This window comes from Vulpes vulpes, chromosome 5 (assembly GCF_048418805.1).
Source record: "Vulpes vulpes isolate BD-2025 chromosome 5, VulVul3, whole genome shotgun sequence".
In the NCBI taxonomy this organism is placed as follows: Eukaryota; Metazoa; Chordata; class Mammalia; order Carnivora; family Canidae; genus Vulpes; species Vulpes vulpes.
In genome coordinates this window covers 122630294-122653313 of record NC_132784.1, presented here as the reverse complement: position 1 = coordinate 122653313, position 23020 = coordinate 122630294, and the positions used below count along the sequence as shown (strand labels likewise).

Sequence of the window (23020 nt, the reverse complement as noted above, 5' to 3'; positions counted from 1 at the left end):
GGCCAAACAGGGATGGCTCTGGGGACTACTTTAAGGTTGTGTGTGTGTGTGTGTGTGTGTGTGTGTGTATAAAAAGTGAGTGGGACAGTCCTTAGGGACATCAATTGCTCTGGCATCAATGACCTGGGAAGATTGGCCATAGCAGTACAGAAAACAGATAGAAGGTTATTTAATCTTGGGGAGTGGACCTGAACTGGAGTAGAATGACAATAGGAATGGAAGAGAGAGCCATTGTGAGAAATGAGGGACATAAAATCACTCCCACTTGGGAACTAGAGATCTATCTATCTATCTATCTATCTATCTATCTATCTATCTATCATCTATCTATCTATCTATCTATCTATCTATCTATCTATCATCAATCATCTAGGGCAGGGGGTTGGGTTTGAGCTGGGTGATGAGGAGGATTGATAGTCCCTTAATAAGTGATTCAAGAGGAGGAGTATTATCAGGAGGAAAGTTCATAAATATAATTTTGAATATACAAATGCAAAGCATCTGGCTAGAAATGTCTACCAAGCAGTGGTAAGTTTCAGGGTGGAGTTGTGGAATGAGGCCAGACATGGCAAAAGGGAAGTGAGTCATCTGGACAGTAGTGACAGGTGGAATCATGGGGGTGAGTGAGATCCTGAGTGAAAAGTTGGGGAGCAGTGTTACTGGATGGAAAGAGAGCCGAAGGACACTCTGGAGGGGCAATCAGAGCAGTAAGAGAAAGATCCAGGCAACATACTGATCACTACTGTTAACTATTATAGAGGATGAAGGATTGAATCAGTCATTGGACTTTGTTACCATGGTGACAGAGGGGATACTTTGAGTGGAATCTTGATGATGGAATCCAGATTTCAAAGGGTAAATGTGTCCTCAGCAAGGGAAATTAAGCAGAGCATGCTTGTTTTCAAAATACTTTGTGCATCAATCCAGGGATATAACACAATGCATTTGAGAATGACGTTAATAAGTGATATTAAAGAGCATTTTTTTTGTGTGTGTGAACCAAAAGCACCACGTTTTCTTAAACATTCTCTACACACAGAGTTTCCTTAGGGGAGAACCGGTGTCTTTCATCCTTGTACCCTGCCTATCCCTGCCCTCTGAAAAAACAAACCAGAAAAACCCGGCTGAACCCCGGGACTGAATCTAAGTAGGAGCTGTAGTTATGTGCTATCTCACCTCTTCCCACCCCTTTCCTCACCCTGCCCCCAGTCCATCCTGGGGCAGAGCAACCACTTTTTCATCAAGAAAACGGGTCATTCTCCCTGTAGCCTCCCCAAAACCCTCTCTCCAGCTCCCATCATTCTTCTCTTCGGTTATTTTCCTGCTTCTCAGATTGTCCTTTCTTAACTCCTTCACCGACTTCTCTTACTTGCCACATGGATGTGATCATGTCTCAAGGACTCTCCTCTCTGTCCATAGAGGGTCTCCGTGAGAGCCTGTCCCTCACTGTCCTCTCAGGGACTCCCCAAATGCTCTGGCTCCTGCCCTGAGTGCCTTATCCCACTGCCCTGGTGGTAAGAGTCCTTTGGGCATTTGGAATTCAACAAGTCCAAAACTAACCTCATTATCTTTGTTTTTCTAAACTTCCTCCTTCACCTGTAGGTGTCATCTTCCAATAAGCACTGGGCCACAAACCTCCTCCAGGATCCCTTCATACCCATTATTCACCAGTTTGGTGACTTCTGTCAATGGAATGTTAGAATATCTCCAGAATCTATTCCCAATGTGCTATTTCCACCATCGCTCCCCCAAGTCTGGTCCTCTCATAATTTGCCTCAACGTTTATAATAGCATTTTAACTGCCCCCAGTTTCTTCTAAAATCCACATAAACAGAATTGAAGAAAATTTCCAAATGTGGATATTTTCACCATTCACTCAAACAATTTTTAAGTGACATCTTGGTTCTATAAAATCCAAATTCTTTTGCTTGGCATACAAGGCCCTTTCTTACTGAGTTCACATTCATGTTCTTTCCTTTGGCACCTTCCCTGTCTCAGTGTATGTGATGGCCATTCTGAACACACGCCCTGGCTGTGCTCCAACTGTTTCCTCTGCCCAGAATGGCCTTACCTCCTGCCCACACTGGTGAAATCATACTTGTCCCTCAAGGCCCAGCTAGCATGTCACCTCTTGTCTAGTGTAGAATCTTCTACAACTCTGCTGAGCAGATTTAGGATATTATCTCCCTTGGGTTCTTATTGCTCCTCTGCCAATAGTTGGCATATTTGCCCCATTGCCTGGTTTTCTCCCTGTCATTCCTACTTGCTTATGAATGCACATGGGCAGAGACTCTCCTATTAACCTTTATTCTCCAGCATTGCAGAAGGTGTCTGATAGATGTTGGTGGGACTGGATGGAAACCACAAAGGGCCCTCTTGTGACTCTGGTGAACTGGTTGACTCAGTTCCATGGATTATAGACGAGTTAAAGTAAATTCAATGGCAAGCATATACCTTTCTTTTGTCAGGAACACAAATCTATACCTCTGTAAGCCATGGTCAATGGACTGGATTTCCCTGATAATTATTCCATGGCTTTATGCCTTTTCCAGTAAATTGGAGTTTTCTCCTTTTTGCTCTGATTCAGGCTTCCCCTGATCAATAACATCCTTGCGTACAGACACTTCAGAGAGATATGTTTAAAACTTGTTTTTTTAGACATCCTCAAGGAACAATTGCAATTTGTGTGTGTGTGTGTGTGTGTGTGATACTTATATCAGTATAAAAGTATTTAGTAAGGAGTTAACAGTAGGCCAATCAAACAATTAGCTTAGTGAGTAATATTATCTTTCATGTTGAATTTAAACCAATCCTGATGGCGATCAGCAGGCTTATAATAGTTGGAAAAATATGTTTCAGGAAAAATTCAGAGAGATGGGTAGAGAGATGCTTAGCCATGGCTGTGACAGTATGAATGGAGTCACATCAAACCCGAATTGAGAAACGTATCAATGTGACTCATGCTTCTATGCCTACCCATGGGGACTGAGCATGGCTATCAGTTTCTGCTGAAAAGTCAAACTGACATTTTAAAATCCCAGTTCTACCTATTAAATTGTGGATCCTGCAGTGGATTTGATAGTGGGAACAGGGGCCACTCTAGGGATGTGTTTGAGGGGTGAAAAGTTGCTTGAACCATATTTGCAAGGCTATCATCTATATTCTGCTTTATTTATTTATAGGATTATTATTTTTTTTCCCCTGTAAGACTTTTTTCCAAGTGCTAGGCTAAAATACAGCCAATGCTTGAGAATATTCTTTTTCAAATAGCAGGAAATATTGTTCAGATTGAAGTTATGCCTCTTTTTTAAAAAGTCACAATTGGTGTTTTTTCCCCCTCCTTAAACTTGGTGCATCACTGAGCATGGAGGAAGGAAGGTGAGAAGCTCCAGTACTTAGTGGAAAGCTGACACAGGGCAGGCAGGGGAAATACCATGATGCCAGGAGGACTTTAGGGATCCTAAGGCTAGAATGTTGGGCGACCGTGGCTGTCTTTCTGTCAAGTGCCCAAGGGGTGCCTTGGGTTGGAGCTATCTGAACTCGGGCTGAGAGAAAATCAATTTAACTACTTGTACCGGAGCCCAGGGAAGATTCTTGGAAGCGTGTGGAGCAGAACGTGGCTGGCTGGTGCTGCCTCTGCTGGACCCTCCCTATAGCTCCTTCTTGCTGGGGCTGTTTTGGGCTGGACTCCCAGAAGTGGATGCATCCCAAGTTTTCAGGAACCCACAAATCCTATCCTTATCACTTGTAAGGTCTCAGCTAGATATTTTCCAGAGCCCTAGCAGTAATTAGACAAGCTACTATCAAAGAGAAAGCATTATACATCAGTTACAAACAATGCAAAACCAAAGCTCATTAGAGAAAGATAATATTCATGCAGATTTTACAAACCGTGTCTTTAGGGTGGCCCAATAAGTAGAAATATGGGGACCCATGCTTGTCACTTTTCATGCACATGGAGAGACTGGAAGGTACCATTCCTAAAGGAAGGGGAGGAACAGCCTAGGACCAATCATTAGAATTAACAGCACCAGTGACAAAGATATATTATTACGGTTAGAGTCAAGATTGCTTAGTATGTTTAGAGCAGCTGAATACAAATTATCTAGGCAGTAAGAATAAAGACTAAGTAGAGCTACCCCTGTCGAGCATGCAGCAAGTGAAATTAGTGAAAGACTGAGCTCCATGTGTATTCCAAAAGTCCATTTTTAATTTTCTCAAAATATTGAGGGCATCCTGAGGTGCTTTTAAGGGAGGCACCGATGTTAAAAAATTTTTTTGAAACGGTCGTATCAGAGTTTTCGTAGAATTTTCCCCTAACCATGGGGGATGTTTTAGTGATACCGGTGGTCATTTGAGAATCAGTCACAGTAATCATTTCCTTATTTTGAAAAATTACAAAAAAGACACAGTGTGTCCATGTCCTACGTCTCTGTTTTCGCTTAAAATCTCGTACATTCTTCTGGGTCCCCTCACCTCTGACAATTTGCTTATTGGTAGTCAAAGTGCACTGTTGACTTGCTGAGTGTAACTGTTTTCTGGAAAAAAAAATAAAGCAGGAAGAAGAAATGTGGTGCTGCCTTCCTGTCTTGTGTCTGTCTCAGCTCTTGGACTAAGTTCTTTCTCTGCACATGATGGGTCCTAGGAAGGCGGCGAGGCCTGAATCAATCGTCTCCGAGAGCCAGGCCCCAGGGGATGCAGCACCACCCACTGCCGACCCCATTCCCTTCCCTGGGCTCCGCACACCTGGAACAACTGATGTGATCCGAACAACCGAATCCGTGCGGCTCAGCCAACTTGGAGCCTGATGCGCTCCTTGCGGGTGTAGACTGCTGAGGTTCCCCACCTAAATGCCCGATGCGCCCCCCCACGCGGTGCGGTGCCCGGCTTCAGCACCCAGAAGGGAACAGCACCCCGCCCGGATTTCTGACTGTGTCCCCCGCAGTGTGTTTCATGGCACAGTGTGTGTCTCAGGGGAAGGGAATGGGACCCTGAGCACCGACACCTGGAGGTTAAATGGAAAGCAGGACCTCTCCCTGGTCGGAAAACTGAAGCTTAACTATATGACGGCTAGAAATGGAAATTACATTTCAGGACTTATTAATTGAGTTTACCACTTAGCCCTGCCAAGATGCAAGTAATTTTGTGCGAAAAGAATCATGCTGTTTTAGTGTCACACAGAGAAGGCTCGCATCTGGTTTTAAACGTGACCTTTACTGGGCTTGAAAGATACATGTGCAAGGAAACCTCACGGACAAGAGTTCAAATAAAAGGGCCCAGAATGTGGTGGAAATAAATTGCTGGGGAGGCTGGCGTAGAAACTGCAGTGAAAGAGGAAAAACGGGGAGTTGCACACTGGCATATTCGGTGCACCAACATGTGTACGTGCGTACATGTTCAGCCCTAACACCCGGGGCCCGCTGAGGCCAGAGCCCCTGCGTGCTAGCGCGTGCTGAGCAAACCAGACCTTTGTACAGAAGCGTGAAAGCAAGTCATTCTGTAAGCAGATGTCTGAGCCACAGTGGAGTTAACAGCTCTCCAGTCAGGACAAAGTGTGCGTTTGTCATTCTATTAAAAAACCCCAAACCAACCAACCAAACAAAATAATGAACCCAAATAGCACAGTGAGAGATGCGTGTGATTCTCAAAGTTTAGAGATTTTGCTATAACTAGAGCACAGAATTCGAGTGTGGAGTAAGGTGTTACATAATTTCATCTTTCCTGATTGAGGGAATTCGGTTAAAAGGAAATATTAGGAGGCCTTTATCAGAACAGGATGTGCAGCAGTCCTATCATTGGGCGAGGCTGTAGGCACATTTCTCTTATAACAAAAAAAAATCTGCCTCCAGGAACTATCGCTTCCACTAGGATGTTCCACAAAGGGATCTTTTAAAAGAAGAAAGCTTGTGATTTACTAGGAGACTCTACGGTTGCTGGTGATGGCGGTTGGCTGGACCTACCCAAGAATTTGTCTTAAGGAACTGGATTCCGCTTTGAGTTTTGCTGACCTCCTTTACAGGGATCAGAACCTTTTCTGTGTCAGCTTTAGGGGAGACAAGAAAAAATCAGACAGCGACGGGGAAGTAGCTTTGGCTTTTGGCCCAGCTTCCCAACGGGTGCAGCTGACAGGTCTGAAGCTTACCCTGAATCAACACTTGAACCACAGGGTCAGACTGTCTCAGTGAGGAGGGTGGGGGCTGAGCTCAGATGGTCAGAAAAGGCCGGAGATGGAAAGTGGGAGGACAATGGGAGGAAGAGCTAGTCTCTCTTCTTTAAGTGGTGAGGCTTGCGAGTCTCAGGATGGAGAGCAGAGGAGGGGGTGCAGGGGCAGAGACGGGGGTGCAGGAGGTGGGGCAGGCCAGGGGTGGGGGCCAACGAGGAGTGCAAACTCTGGTGGGCCGGCCTGTGCAGCAGAGCGAGGGGAGGGGCACCCCACAATCTGGGGGCATGGCATTTCTTGAGATGGCACCCTAAAAATAGAGTCCTGGGCCAAATGCACCCAATCGTGTGTGGGTGTGCGCTTACACACGCAACTTTTAAGCCATGCTGCCGGCTTTTCTGGCTCTAACTCTGATCCTTGATCTCCCCCCCCATCCCCCCCGCGAAAGGCATTTTCTTCAATATGTGATTTCCTTGAAGTCCATTCCACTGCTACAGTGTTCTGCGGGGTTTCCTCTGAGAAAGCTGCTTTCTCCCCAAACATCTGTGGAAACTACCCCCCCACCCCCACCCCGTGGGAGAGCCCAGGTTCACAATGGGGGAAGGAAGGGAATGTTCTATCAAAGCTTAAACTGGGACTCTCCAGGATGGGTTGCTGGAGGCACTGGGATATTTAGGTTTTCCAAGATGCACGTGGCCAACAACTTAAGTATTTGGGAATCGAGGGAGGTCACACCTCAAAGGCTACCTTGGTTGTTCTTGGAAGATTCCTCGGTTATTATGTGGTCTACTATGTTTTATCAGAGTCTTAAATATACGACGCGTGAGGATGTGGGGAAGGGAGTCATTTAATATATCCCTAAAGAGAAAACTGCATGTTGGAAATCAAGTAAGGAAGTCCAAAAAGAAAAAAAAATATATTCGTTATAGTCCATGGTTCCCAATAAAACAATGTGCAGATACGAAATTTCATCCTTATCCTAAAAACACTCAAAATAATAAACGAGGTCTTGAGCAACGGGGAAAGGAACGACAGAGTTGTGTGTTCCTTAAGGAAGCTTCTACCTCTGACTCCACGAAATGGGACTTATTGGGAGCTTCCCAGAGCATTTCTGGGGCTCACCTACATGCTGCAGAGAGCAGTCTTGAGCCTTTTTAGGCAGGAAGAACCAGGTCCTCTGTATGATGCAGCCGGGTGCCTGACAGCCTGCCCTCTTCCCTGGGTCTGACTCAGTGGAGGTGTACAGGAGTGATTTGTGGAACCTCTCATGGAAAAGGAAGAGACACTCAACCATGAATGTCAGAGGCTGAAATTAAATTTCAGAATTTATTATTGAAGCAAGCTGCCTTTTGCCCTATTAAAAATGCAGGTGAATTAGTGCAAAGGCTATGGAACCAGTTAAAGCTCCCCAAAAACACGGTCTGAGGAAGAAACGAAGGCACTGGAGACTCTCTCCTTGTCTTTTATCATGGGGGCATAGCAGCACCCATGAACGCCCCAGGGTGTGAGGTGCCAGTGCTCCAGGCTCCCTGGGGCTGACAGCCACAGGAGGGGAACAGTGATGATTAGCAAATTTGCCAGATGAAGTTTTGGTTTACCAGCTTCGAAGAACTCAGACAGGGGCTGAGCCGAAATTTACCTATACTCAGCGAGTCCTTTCTCCAGACAGTGTACAAAGCATTGGTGTAAATACTACAAAGGAAATGCTGAACAAACCAAAGAAGCCAAATGCTTTTCAAGGATCCTTAATACTCCAGAAGCACTTATTAAATTCCACAAATCAGTAATAAAACCAGCTTCAGGTTTTTCATGAGAGCAGATCCTGGAAGTCTGACAGCGTCAGTGGTCACCTGTGTCCTCCCTCGGGGCCAGGGCGAGCTAGATCTTGCATTCAGTGCCTGCAAGGCGCCTTGCACATACGGTAGGTGCTCAGAAAACCCTGACTGGGGTAAGGGAATCGTAATGACATTAATTAATGATAGCAATGACAAGATTTGTCTCATGTGGAATGTTGAATAGGGGTATACTGTCTGTAGTTTAACTTTTATGATCAGAGGGAAGAAAGCCCTCCCTGAGCTAACTATGAACAAGATTATAAGAGTATGCTTGAAATGTTTACTTGTCAATGTATATTCTTATTTAAGCTTTTATTTTAATCACCCAATGCTCATCACAAGTGCGCTCCATAATCCCCATCACCTATTTCCCCCGCCCCCTTACCCCCCACCACCTCCCCTCTAGGTGACCATCACTTTTTTCCTCTGTAGTCAAGACTCTATTTCTTGGTTTCTGTCACTTTTGCCTGTTTGTGTCTTAAATTCCACATATGAGTGAAATCATATGGTATTTGTCTTTCTTGGACTGACTTATCTCAATTAACATCATACTCTTCAGCTCCATACGCGGCGTTGCAAATGGTCAATGTATATTCCTGAAGAAGAATAAAAAAATAAACGTCGCCTATTGCTTATTGCCCTATAAGTAGAGACCAGTGCTGCTCAATCTGGTGCTCTGATACAATCCTTTACGTCATGGGTATTCCTGATTAAAGACAGTCTTTAACTAAACAACTATTTGGCCCATTCGTTTCCTTAGCTACACGGCCTGACTCATATCTTTTCTCTACTTACTTAATGCAGTTTTATTATACTTATAAAATGAAAATAATTCTATTTACCAAAGACCCGTAGTCAAGTCAAAACCCATTAAAGACACAGCTAGGGACGCCTGGGTGGCTCAGTGGTTGATCCCAGTTTGGGGATCACGTCCCACATTGGGCTCCCTGTGAGAAGCCTGCCTCTCTTTGTCTCTCTCATGAATGAATAAATAAAATCTTAAAAAAAAAAAGACACAGCTAACTTTGAAAATGGAAAGGTAGGCAGAAATCGGACTCACAGATTAACTCTTTCTTTCCTTTTTTGTGGGCATCTGGTGTTCGTTGTTGCAGGGCCGCATATCCTAGGAGAACTCCACTTCATCCTTGTAACCCTGCACGGCCTCCTGAGACCACTGAGTCTCCATTTGCAACTGGACTCCCTTCTCCACTAAAGACCTGTTCTGTTGCCTTAGGAGGGAAGAAGCAGGCTGGGCCACTAAGACTAGAAGACATATTTCTGTTTTGCTTTATTTTGATCATATTTGAACAGCAAATATTACCGGGGGGAAAGGCCCAAGTTGGTCTGAACCGTTTGATTTTGGTTTCATCCAGTGGCACCTCTGTTCACCCTGGCCCTGGCTCTGTGGTTCCTGTGCATTCCTTGAATGCTAATGAAGGACACCAGCATTTGAGGGCAGGGAGCTAATTTGTGTAATATATTCCTGGGCAGCTCTAGAACCATGCGCATGCTTTCTTCTTTCTTAACTTCTTAAGATCTAATTCAAACGTCAACAGCCAGTGTTAAGGAGGGCGCTACTTTTGATGCATCATCTTTGGATGCTTTTCTCAGTATGGTGGAGTGAAATTTCCTTATTCCTGCCAGTTGTTGAGATGCAAGTCAGGGGAGGGGGAGTGCTCGCTTCCCGCGGAGTTTATAATCAACAAATTCTTATCCTGAGGACTGGAGTAGAGTTGAAGTATCCATCTCCTTCAAGGACTTAGCTATAAAAGCAACTTCTTCAAAGCCCTTATCACTTGCCGACTCCCCCTGCAGCTGCTCAGCAGCCTGTGTGCCGCCCCTACTTATGTGGCTGCATTTGCTGATTGACGCCTCTGACTTGGCTGGGGTGTCGTCTGCCGATTAGTCTTGCGGTAATTATGGATGGCATATTTGCAGCATATTTATTCCTTTCCTCAGCTCACTTGGATTCACACTGATTTTGTTTAGTCAACAATCTGACGGATTACCCTGGGTATTTTTTTCCTCTCAATTGTACCTGTGCTTATCTCTCTGTCACAGATCACCTTAGGAACTCAGAGCAAGAGTTTTGTATTTCTCTTGACTGAGATCAGCTTTTCGTCGACGTGGCCAAATGTCCAGATAAGGGTCTTGCTTCAGAGCTCTTGTGAATTCTGAATTCTGCAGGTGGCAGAGGGATGGCTGGTGGGTATCACTTACAACCCTGCCACAGGCTGGTGGCTGGCAATCTCCTACTCTTCAAAGCTCACTCTCCCAGGCTGGGTTGGGTCTACACAGCTCCCTAGCAGGTTATGTCTCCTATAGATTCTGATAACCCCCCTCAATCATCTTTTAAGGATGGAAAAGGCAAACAAAGGAAAAGAACACAGGATTAAACTCAGAGTTGACGGAAAATTCAGTGTTCCTGTGAGGAGGGTACATTTGGACAAAGTGGATTATATTCTTGGTTATATCTACTGGTTGCCTCAAGCATTTTCTTTCGCTGTTCTTGCTTCTGTTATTTGGTTTTGTTATCTCACCCCCCCCCCTTCCTTGCCAACTTCATTAAAATACACTCTTATCTTGGACAAAAATTCTGCTTCAAGGTATTGTCTATTAAACTGATGCTGGAGGAATTATGATGTTTCTTAGCGGTGGATACTCCTTTTATGCTGGAGTGATTTGTAAAACCCATGACTGTGGCTGCTTCTTTAGCTTGCTCCTGGCACAGGAAAGAGTTTGCACGGCAGCCTTGAGACTGCTAACTTAGAAAGACCTGCTTGCGAGTTTGGCCGTTGGCTGGTCTCTGGCACTGTGGACAGGCAAATTGTCTCCTACACTAATATAGACCCTTCCCTGAGTGGTAAGGGTATGTCATGTACAACTGTGCCCACAACAGTTTATGCTGAGCACCTGCTTTTCTTATAGGAGTCTAGAATTTTGGTATGTGCTAGATAAAGAGTGCCTACATGAGCAGCACCCAGTATAAACCTTGGGTGCTAATTTCTAATGAACTTCCATGGGCAACAGTATCACACATTTATTATTGCTTTTTTGTTGCTGGGGGAAGAGTGCTCTCTGGGTGGCCCCTCATGAGACAGAGAGAGAGAATAAGGAAGGCCACACCTGTTCCTTCAGTCTTTGTCTGTTTTTTCCCCTTACGATTGCACTGTGTATCCTTACTACATCACTCTAATAAATCTTAGCTGGGAGCCCCAGGAGTCTTTCTAGCAGATCTCTGAATATGGGTAGTCTTGAGGACCACATTAGTTACTATGAGATTCTAGAAATATTACTTGATGGAGTTATCCTCAAAGACGCTAGGTTTTTGAGAAGACCTCAACCTTTGAAGACCTCAAGGGTTAAGTCTGATCCCTAACCTTCTTGGTTGCTCATGCAAAACCAGGCATCTTTCAGCTTAGATGTTGATGTTTACTCAAGTTTTTGATTATTCTCTTACTTCTCTAAAGGAGATTTCTCTGCTCTATTAAATTGGATATTTTGTGACATAATCTCTAAAGTTAATTTATAGTCAGAATCTATGTCAATCTAACACCAACAGTAGCTGACAAACTCTAACCATTGGCAAGTATGATTTCATGTCACATTTTAGAAGAAGAGATGTAGAAGGAATTCTGTAATACTGCCGGAGTCAACCATATTGACCCTTGGTCCCTCAAAATTGTGTCCAAAACTCTGTTAATTTTAGAATTCAACCTTAACCAGGTGTTTTTGAGTGATGTTAAGAAGTAATGGGATCATGTTGACATGATCTTGAATTTTTGTCTTGTTCAAAAACATGTTTTTATTTTTTCTTAAAGATGCTTTGAGGCTGCATCATATGTAGGCATGACAGTTTGAGTGATGCTGGGGCTTGGTCAGTAGTACTGTTCTAAGTGCTCACTATAGACAAGCTGCTGAAAATTCAGACTAAATAGGGATTCTATAACAGAAAAGACAGCTCTGGGTAGCCATGTTGTTCAGATTAACTTTTTAAAGATTACTTTGTTAGGACATAAGAATAATATTAACTCTATGGAAATTCCTTAGCTCACATAACAGGTCTTGTCATAGAATGAAGCATACCATTAAACTAAGGTATTTTTTAGAAGTGACAAACTCTCATAGGACAGCTTGATCTTACCAAATCACTTATTTCTCGGGGTACAAAAAGTTCTTTACAAAGGGAGTAGCGCTGGTGCCATTGAACAGAATCAGGCCTGTGCTTATTGCTAATATTAATATTCAAAAATATTTTATTAGATCCAGGTATTAAGGATGGGAACCTGGGATGAAATCTTTCCTGAGGTTTAGAGCCAGCCCTACAGAAGCTTTTCAATGCTTTCCTTAATTGAGTACTTGCCAATCCTTTTGGGGTTTCAAGATTCTAAAAACAAAGTTTTTAAGGGCATTTGAATTCAGATATTGCAAATGAACTCAGGACTATCCTGACCTACCAGCTTAAGGAAGTTGCCTAAATGTCAATTTAGGCAAGTTACTCTTAATTAAGATAAGTAGAATTTGAGAGAGAAAGTGCTATTTAGAATTTGTGTGTGTGTGTGTGGGGGGGGGGATTGGGGGGTAGAGGATGGAGGGATGAAAGTAAGAGTCCATTTATCTCTATCAGCAATTTGAGCTAATTATTCAGGACCACAGTTAGGTCCCATTGCCTTCATGTGGACACATATCACCAGCCTGGCTCTTCGCTGATACCTGTCTTGGTGACGCTCCTTGAGATTAATTACAGCCCAGCTCAGGGGCTGAGGCTTCTCAGGTAATGACCATCCAGCAGTTTCTTATTAAAGCTGTCAGTGGTGCCTTAAATGGGTTCCTGAGAAATAACACCGTTAAAGACCTCTGAAGGCAAATCTAATGCACGTCTATGTCTTCCTAAAAAGCACAGAGAAGCCCAACGTCAGAGTGAATTTCTGGACTATCCCGAAGTGCCAAGAAAATGCAACCACTGCGTGAACTGAAGTTTACATTTTCATCTTCCAACCTGAAGACTGTTGCTTGTCACCTGGCTCTAGTCACACACCCTCCAGGGCAGTGTGATACATGAGCGATTTTAGGCAAAAATTGACAAATTACTGTGGACTCAAATGAACAGAGGACTATTAGTCAAATTGCAAAAGTTCTAATGTATAAGTGGTGGCTGGATCTCCCTGCACACTCAGAGATGCCCTGAAAAGTCCTCTATTTGCTATTTTAAACATCACTTAACCAAGGGAGCCAAAGAAAGAGCTCACATACAGAAATCTTGTGCTTCAATGTACATATGCGTATATATATATCTATTGATAGCTAAATATATATAGGTAGAATTGGAGAACTGATATAGTTTTACAAATAAGCAGAGGCATTTACAGTACACAGAAGAAACAACAACAAAAAAAAGGTGAATGAAAACATGAAACGTACCATACTCCGGGACTTGCCCCGTCCCGCGCTTCAGCAGGAGACGGACCCTTCTTCCTCCCGACTTGATGAGTTCTATTGCTCTGGCGTGGGTCATGTCCCTTGTGCTCTCCCCATTGATCTCAATGATTTGATCTCCTACCTGTTAATTAAGGAAACATTAACTCAGCCAAAGATGGTTCTACTCACACTGCGTTTCCAATAGATTAGAAAAGCATCCTTTAGGGATCCCTGGGTGGCGCAGTGGTTTGGCGCCTGCCTTTGGCCCAGGGCGCGATCCTGGAGACCCGGGATCGAATCCCACATCAGGCTCCCGGTGCATGGAGCCTGCTTCTCCCTCCGCCTGTGTCTCTGCCTCTCTCTCTCTCTCTCTCTGTCTCTCTGTGACTATCATAAATAAATAAAAAATTTAAAAAAAAAAGCATCCTTTAGATTACCAGCTTTCAGAGTGCATCTGAACAATTTGGTTACGGCCTCCTGCTTCTTAGAAGCAGCTAATTCCCATCTGTATCCTGAATCTGACCACCAAACTTGATTTACCTTTATAGAAAGTAAAACGTCAGATCATAAAGTTGGGGTGATATGTTACTTCTTTTTTGTCAGTGTGGCAGAGGCATTAAACTTGAAGCATTTTTCTTTTTAAAATTAGGAAATATGTTTGATACCACAATTCCGAATAAACCTGGTATCTCTGCTTTGAAGCAAGAAGTAAATATTTTAAGGCCCTTTCATTGAGCACAGTGCCAGCATTGGGCTTAGTGCAGCACTTAATTTGGCATGCTGGATGGGATGATTGGTTTTGGGCTTCTCTGAGAATTTTTATCATGCATCATTTAAATTTCCCTGGGTGCTATTGTAATATTGCCTTCTTTGTAAATATGGCTGCTTGATATTCAAGTTTGATGATGAGTTTTCTATCACAGTCCTTTGAATTAAAAATGAGATCTTCCATTCTCCACACATGACTAAGGCCCTTGCTAAATCTTTGCCATGCTCACACCTGATTGCCATAACTGTTTGGTTAAATACCAATCCCTCTCGAATTGTTAGAAATGCCTGGACTCCATAAGCAATTCCCATTTAGCCTTTGTGAATAGATACCTGGAATAAAAGGGTTTCAACCACAAACACATCATGTAACTCCCACAGTACCATTACTGTCAGGAAACTTTGAATTAAAATATGTTTCATTTCAGGGATAGTCACTTAAGAGAAATTAGCCAGGAAAAGCACAATGAGCTGCTTTGCAAAAATGCTATTTTACTTGGGTCCCTTAAAGCAGATCTCAGCCTAAACTCTATAATGCAGACAGAATTGCAAATAAACTCTGTAGCAGAGCATTATCAAGATGGGTGCTGGGCAAGAACAGGAACAAAAAGTGGCCATCGCAATGGCAAGATGGCACTACAATAAGACCACTCCCCACCCCTAAAGGGAGAAAGAACAAATACATGTTTGTTGTAGCAGGGGAGTAACAACTCTATCATCTGTCTATCTATCATCTATCTATCTATCTATCTATCTATCTATCTATCTATCTATCTATCTATCTATCTATCATCTATCTATCCATCATCTATCATCTATGATTTATTTGAGAGAGAGAGAGAAAGCAAGCAAGGGACGGGCAGAGGGAGAGGAGTGGAAGAGTGCCAAGTGGGCTCTGCACTGAGCGTGGAGCCTGACTCAGGGCTTGATCCCTGACCCATGAGATCATGACCTGAGCCAAAGCTAAAAACTGGATGCTCAACTGACTGAGACATCCAGGCGACCCTTTTCTCTTTATTTAAAGAGGATTTTCTATGGATAAGGACTTCAGTGTAATGAAGGTAAAGACTTCCCCTTCCCCTTTGTGTACAATTGTCTCTGAAAGTATAGTTTTTGGGCAGTGGAAGAAGTTTGCCTCAGTGGTACGACTTCCACATTTCACAGAAGAATCATGAACATCAGGATTAATTAATTTGCTTTAGGGGGCAATGTTGCAACATTTTTCTTCAGGACCCCTTAATTACCTCCTTTCCCACAAAATAGGCACAGCCTGAAGTCGAACAGCTTATTGGAGGCCACTGTATCCAAGCCAGTGGCAGAGATGGGACCAGTTCCTACCCATGACTGAAACCTCATGGCGCGGTATTAAGTTGTAGAAGTAAAACAAAAGTTCCAGTGAGGTTGTAATAGAGTCTTCATTCTTAGCTCAGCTTCTCTGAGCTTCATACTGACACATCCACGTGAGTACTGCACATCTTCACCTGGATGCCCAATGGACAACTCCAGCTCAACACTAGCAGACTCGGCTTACTATTTTGATTCCAAAGCAGTTTTTCCTCTTAATTTCTAAATCTAGTAAATGATATCACTACTCACTCAAGCCAGAGTAGTGAGGGTCATGCTGGGTTCATTTCTTGAATGTCTCTACATCAGTCTCTGGGCCCTCATTTGTATCACATTGCTAACTATTGTAATTGAGGCCTTTATCTAGCTTTCTAATATTCTCCTGTCACCCTCCCATCGATATCTTCTTCTCTTTGTCACTAGAGTCATTCTTCTACGAGGAATCTCCCCAAATGCTTCATGCCTAGTGAAGCATCCAGGGTTTTCCATATGCTACTGTTCTCTTTGCCTTCCCTTTCCCTGTATGCCTGGTGATCTCCTGATTTTTCTCAGAGCCAATCCAAGCATCTTCCTCTCTGGAATTCCTTCCTAGACCTGTCTTCTCAAGAGGATGCTTCCAATCTCTGTATTCATTTGTCACTGCACCCCACTCTGGTATTTATCACACCTTGCTATGCTTATGCTTTTCTGTATTCTCTCCTAGATTTGGAGCTTCTTCATTCATCAAATGATTTCTGGGCACCTGTCATGTGCTAGACAGTCTACTAGAGAGATAAGATAGAGATAAGTGGTATAGCTTCTATCTACAAAATATTCTCAGTTTAACTGGAGAGAAAGTGGGTAAATGATTATTATTCAATATATATTTGGTATGACAGAGATATTAACAAAGTGCTAACAGAATAGAAAGGAGGGTCATCTAACTCAGAATGGGCATGCTGGTGGTCAGGGAGAGCTTTGTGGAGATGGCAACATCTTAACTGAGTTTTGAAGTATCAGTAAGAATTCCTTGGGTGAAGAAGGAAGAAAAGCATTCTAGGTAGAAAAAGCAGCATGTGCAAAGACCCCAAGACTTTAGACCATGGTATATTTGGGGGACTGTCAGTTTATTCTGCTACTCAGGAATCCAGGCTTTATTTTTTTTTAAATATTTTATTTATTTATTTGAGAGAGAGAGAGACAGAGAAAAAGAGAGGGAGAGGAGTATGATTGGGGAAGAGTGGAGGGAGAGGGAGAGAATATCAAACAGAATCCATGCTGAGCTTGGAGCCTGACATGGGGCTTGGTCTCACAACTCTGAGATCAAGACCCAAGCTGAAATCACGAGTCAGATGCTCAACTGAATGAGCCACCCAGAGACCACCAGGCTTTATTTTAAAGGCAACAGTAAGGCACTGAAAATTTTAATCAGCTGGTAACCTGACCAGGGAAGCAAAGTGGTGGCTAGAAATTTCCCTGAGGCATTAGTATGGAGAGTGGGTTGGAGAGAAAATGGGAGCCTGAAGAAGGGAACTGAAGTTGTGAGGTTATGCTGTCTGTCCAAGTGAGAAACTGGGAGGTTGTGAAGAAGGGAATGGTGGGGCAAATGAGGGCAGGGAATGGGTCCTTTTTATTTCATTTTATTTATTTATTTTTTTTATTTTTATTTTTTTAAATTTCATTTTATTGATTGATTGATTGATTGAGCAGGGAGGGGCAGAGAGATGAGGAGAGAGAGAAAATCCTAAGCAGACTGTCTGTGGAGCATGGAGCCTAACAGGAGGCTTGATCCCATGACCCTGTGATCCTGGCTTGAGCTGAAACCAAGAACCAGACACTTAATCAACTGAGCCACCCAGGTGCCCCATGGGACTAGGGGTTCTTATTAATGATATATCTTGTATGGTATGGATGGTACATATTTGGGAATGAATGAAAGCGTTTATACATGGCGTTTATCTTGAGAATCATGGGAGAAGCGGTTATAAGCAGTCTTGACCCCCAAATCCACCCTTGACAGCCCCCATTGCCTGAGGACACCTCTGTCTTGAGACAGATGCTGCAGCAAGAGTCATGTGGAAGGCAAAGGAATCTCATGGTGTCACAGAAATAGTCACATGTCATCTGTATTCTGGCCACATACTTGAATATAGCAAGACTTAGAAAATTTGATGTTTTTATTCTCTTGTGCATTTCTTATGTTCCCTTTGCCCTACTAAGAGCTCATTAGAACCAAGGGAAGAAACATTAGCATGGGAGAGAGAAATAGTAGGGTGGAAGACTGCAAGGGTGGCTGAGAAGCAGAGGGGTTCCAGGGCCACATGGGGGCTGCTCTGATATCTCCTATACAAGAGTTTCAGGGACAGGGCTCTGGGAAGAGTGAGAGCTATTATTTTTATTGAGCACCAAAGAGCATGGCCTGACCTCTTTTCATGGCAGATGTCCATACTTTTAGCTTTCATTGCAGGGTCTCCTCAGAAGGAGAAGAGACCACCTTTGATGCTGTTTGGAGCGATGATCCTAAGCCTTCATCTAAGACTTCCAGTCTCTCCCAAGTCCTCTCCCCATGACAGGATACTGGAGGATGTGGTCTGTCAATTTCTTACCTCATTGTAAGCAATGGAAGATTGGAAATAGTTTGAGATCTTACCAAATTCAGAAAAAAATCTGGCATGTGTGGGAGGATGCTTGTCGGGTAATAAGATGGAACTGTTGTCACTGTCAGAGACTCTGAATCTTACAAAGTGTTCTGGGCAGATGACAAAAGTGGGCCAGCTCATTCAGACCTACCATCACTAGTAACAAACTCAGTGCAGGCACAACTCAAGACCCATGTTCCTCTTTGTGAAATGACAGAAATTGTACAAAAGGTTTAATTTTTATTTTCACCCCACTATTAGTAGTATGCACAATCATCTTAACTGGGACTCCCTAAACAAATTTTGGATGTGATTCCTTTTGCTTCCATCCTTTCTATCTGGATGTATAATGAGAAGAGTTTGTCAGGGGCAGAAGAAGTTCTCTGGTTACCTTCCTACCTCATCTGACTTCATTGCAGCTGTCAGGATGTGGCCATTGAAGAGCACCACTCTCCTCCCTCACATCAATTAGGGGAATAAGTTTGATAAAACCAATGGTAAATTTGTGGTCCTTTCAGGGATGGAGAAAAAAGACCAGTTGTGATTCTGATGCAGTCTTTTCTTTCTATGCTTTCTGTTATAGGGCTATCTTCAACTAAGCCATGTTACTAAAATGGAACTTTAGAAATCTCTACTTATCCGGGCACCTGCACGGCTCAGTCGGTTAAGTGTCCAACTCTTGATATCAGCTCAAGTCTTGATCTCAGGGTCGTGAGTTCAAGCCCTGCATTGGGCTTCATGCTGGGTGTGAAGCCTACCTAAGGGGAAGAAAAAAAAAACCCAACAACTGCTTAACTTGTTCTTAGAGAAGTTTTAAAATATCAAGTTCCTGTTAGAATTGAGAGAGAGAGAGAGAGAGAGATGGGAGGAGGAAGGGTATGAAAAGAGAGAAAAAGGGAGGTGGGGAGAGAAAGAGGGAGACCTGAAGTTCACCAGTGTGTATGCATTAATTTGTGTGTGTCAAGGAGATGTCAAGTTTAGGAAACTAACCAAAAGACTTAAGATAAACTTCTAGGTATTAATTTTTTTTTTCCTATGGGAAAAGTACTTCTATCTGTGTTTCCCTTGGGGCAACTAAAAATGCTGTAACAATGTCTTAGGGGCAAAGGATGAAATAAGACCGTCCTCTCACAAACTGATGGTTGGCTGAGGGAATGGCAGGGGGGGTGATGGGCAAAATGGGTGAAGGGGGTGGGAGGTACAGGCTTCCCATTACGGAATGAGTGTAAGTCCCAGGGATGAAAGGTGCAGCATAGGGAAGAGAGTCAATGGTACTGTAATAGTGTGTATGGTGACAGAGGTAGCTACGGCTGTGGTGAGCACAGCATAACGCATCGACTTGTTGAACACTGTATTGTACTCCTGAAGCTAATGTAATGTTGGGTGTCAACTATACTTCAACTGAAAAAAAAAAGAGAGAGAGAGAAAAGAAAAGAAAAAAGGAAAAAGACAAGACTGCCCTCTCTCGGCACAGCCTAATAAGTTCTGCATTTCTACTCCCACATTTCCGCTCATACATCGTGGTGGAGTTTTTTCTTTAACAAACCTATTACCAAATCCTTGAACTTGCCAGGGGCTCTGCAGGCCAAACTTTTTCCTCTTCTTATTAAAAAACCAAGGCAGGAAAAGGTAAACGTTTCAGTATTTCTTAAGTGGTTAATAGTTCAAGTTGTAAGAAAAAAAAAAAAAACAACTCTATACTGTGCGCACCTTTGTAGCCAAGTCGTAGAGAAACTATTTGGTTTGGTTCAATGAAATCTTTATAAGAACTCATTAATCCTGGATTTATTTTAGCCCCGAATCACGGTCGTTCCTGCTCAAGTCTTGCTCCGACATCTCACAAACATGCTTAACGGATTGTAATCACTTAACTGCCCTCACACTACTCCTGCACCACAAGAACCTATTTTGCATGATTATACATGACTAAAACCCTGGGTTATAATTAGGAGTGAGGATTGGAGCTCTTTTAGAATTTTATACCAACCAACAATGGATATCGCTCTTCCTTATTTCATGGAAGACTTAGCTGTGGACCGTTATTGTGGCTAATGATCTGAGGTCACAGGTTAGCTCCATCAAATTTCTCACACACAGGCTGGCTTCTCTCACCAACTCAACACCCCTCATGGGCAGGGAACGTACCCACCATCCTTTTGTCATCCACACGGTTCCTGACAAGTAGGCCCTGGCTGGATCACAGTTGAGTGCATGGCTTAGGTTTGCTTTTCGGTTAGAGTAGCTGTCTGTATTCTCACGACACAGTGAGTTCAGCTTTAGTGCATCTCAGCAGATCTTAAAGCTTTCTTGACGCGCTGCCTTATGCCCTTCCAGCTACATCATAGCAATTTCAATAGCACTTAGAGGAGGCCAAGGAAGTCTCAGTAATGGTGACCTATAAAAATTGGTGGAGACAGATAAAGCAATGGGAAACAAATGCTAAAGGATTGAAAGAAAACAGAATGGAGGCTGAGTGTGAATGAAATCATAAAGTGCCAGGAAAAAAAAAATCTGAATCAGGCTCTTTGCTGCTGCCCACCATGGGCATCATCACCAGGTACTCTGACAATAGGACATCTAGGTCCCTGGAGCAAAGGGGACAGGCTGATTTTCAACTTGATGGTGTCCTTTAATATGCAGTGGCTGTCTTCGCAAATAACTTTTGCTGGCTATTATTTAATGGCCATTACTACGGTTAAGATGTTTTCTACGGGGTTACCCTGAGTGTTTTGGCTAACCTTCCCGGTTCTTCCACTAGGCTGGGGCTTGAAATGGATGATAGCTGAGCGCCTGTTAGAGGACCTGGCTCTTGGTCTGGGGAGGGACCGGGCAGGACCGCCTCAGCCAGGCACGGGAGCACAGCCGGTCAGTAGGGGTTTCCAGAGGGAAGGCTTCCAGCCCAGTTGGAAACCGAAGCCCAGGTTTGAGAGCACCAAACTCTGTGACTTTCACTTGCCTCAGTTAATGCATCTGTCAAAAACTGTCTGAAATCCTCCTTATACTCTGCCCTAGAAAATGACCACTTACAAGGAAAGCATTCCAACAGCTCTGAAGAAACTTCATCCACATGCAAGTGTGCAATGGCCTTTCTGGATTTTCAGAAGGGTCCTTAATCAAGGCTATGCCTGAGCACATACCTGCTGAGGAGGGCCACGAAGGTGAGGGCAACAGGTGGAAATGCCAGGGGCTGCTGCAGAATTCTGAGGGGTTCTCTCTTGAGGCGGGTGATGTACCTAGTTCATATTTCCCCTTCAGAAAAGACTTAGTCGCAGATCAGACAATGCTCAGACTTTGACTTGGCCATAGTGCCCGGTGGGAGGGGTGCTCTCTTGGCTGGCCATTCAAACCAGAGGGCTGCCTTTGGTTGGAGATTGAGGGGGAACTCTCCATTCAGAAGCCCTCCCACCTCTCATTCTTGTTTTTAAAATCCTCTACTTAAAATATGGGAATATATATAAAATTTAAGGATGATGCACTGCCAAGTTGCGGAAGTCAAGTCTAAATTACAATTTGGTATCTTTCCCAGCAAACTTTTCTTTTTTCCCTGTCAAATATTACCAATACTAATCGCACACAGAGAATTTTATTAGATTACTTCCTTCTAAATCTCCTTCCTTTTCTAGGGCTTTTCACGGGTGTTGGGTTCCATTCTTCAAGTACTCCGTTCCCCTGCTCTGTGCATGCTCCCTGATGATCTCTTTCCACCTGTCTCTTTCTGTGCCCTTTGTCTAGAATCGGCCCTCCTCTCTGCAAATAGCTGAATCCTCCTCATCCCTTCAGATCCGCCTCGGGTATGGCCACATCCAGGATCCCACCAGTCTTGGTTGGATGCCTTTCCTTGGTGTTTCTTTAAAAGTGTTGAGCTTTGACTATCACTACATTGTAAACTCTCTAAGGACAGAGGCTCAGCCAGGTGCATTATACCCATACACATTTGTTCAATAGATGGATGTATGACTGAAAGAAAAAAATTTTCAGGAGCTGTTATTTTTTGACTCTCTGCTCCTTATTGTATAAACCACATTTAAACAAGATCTATAAAAAATTTAAGTTTGGTTTCATGATATATGTCAACCAGGTGTGACCATGATCAAATAACAAAGTATAGGTAAATGCCTTGCAAACTCTAAAGTATAAAATATAATCCTGTATCATTAATTCTCATAGTTTTTATTGTTATTGTCCTTGTAATGGTGGAGGAGAGAAAAAAATGAAACAGCGGTAAGCTTTTAATAATGAAACTAGGAGAGAAGGAGCTGGGCAACTGGGGATATTTAATGGGGGAAACGAGGCAAATGTTTTTCTTAAAATATCACTGAGAAGTTGGAAACTCAAAAAATATCTGTTAGTTTTGCACTTTAGGAATTCCTATGGGATGTTGATGCTATTTTTCTGTTTTTATTCTATGATTTTAGATAGTTCTTAGAAAAAGAATCTCATTGAATGCTGGACAGCTAATCCAAACCCTCAGCTAGGACAGATGGATAACTTCCATTGTGGGGACAGATATGAATGCAAAAAAAGATTTTAAAGACAAGCTGGTTGAAGCTAAATATTTTCTATGAAGGAAAAAATAACCTTTTCACTTTCACGTGCCCATTGGACAGCTTAGGCAAGAAGAGACTGGGGAAACATCTGGAAATTACCCACCTGAGCAGAAATAGAAAGCTATCATTGGCAGTTCAGCTAGCGGCTCACCCATTTGCCCAGAAATCACTTATGTTAGGTCATGAAGTCAGTTTCCCCATTTGATTGAAAAACAACCGAAAGGAAATCAAAGAGGAAATTTTCTATTGTGGACTCTGTGTGGGCCATCCCTTCCCTTCCCTGCATGTAACTGAGGGAAAATGAGGGATTATTGTTCTGCATACTTCTAA

General features: G+C 43.3%; 1 protein-coding gene across 46 annotated transcripts in view; it reads right to left on the bottom strand.

Moving 5' to 3' along the window:
* MAGI2 (membrane associated guanylate kinase, WW and PDZ domain containing 2) overlaps positions 1–23020 on the bottom strand; it is a 1307576-nt gene that overhangs the window by 61283 nt on the left and 1223273 nt on the right. For 33 of the 46 annotated variants that reach the window (XM_072759863.1, XM_072759867.1, XM_072759873.1 and 30 more), the window contains one exon: positions 13417–13555. In XM_072759863.1, the coding sequence (XP_072615964.1) occupies positions 13417–13555 (139 nt within the window). Of the gene's footprint in view, positions 1–3891; positions 4003–7459; positions 8592–13416; positions 13556–23020 lie in introns of those variants that run through there. The other 13 variants (XM_072759849.1, XM_072759847.1, XM_072759845.1 and 10 more) reach the window with 3 other exon arrangements.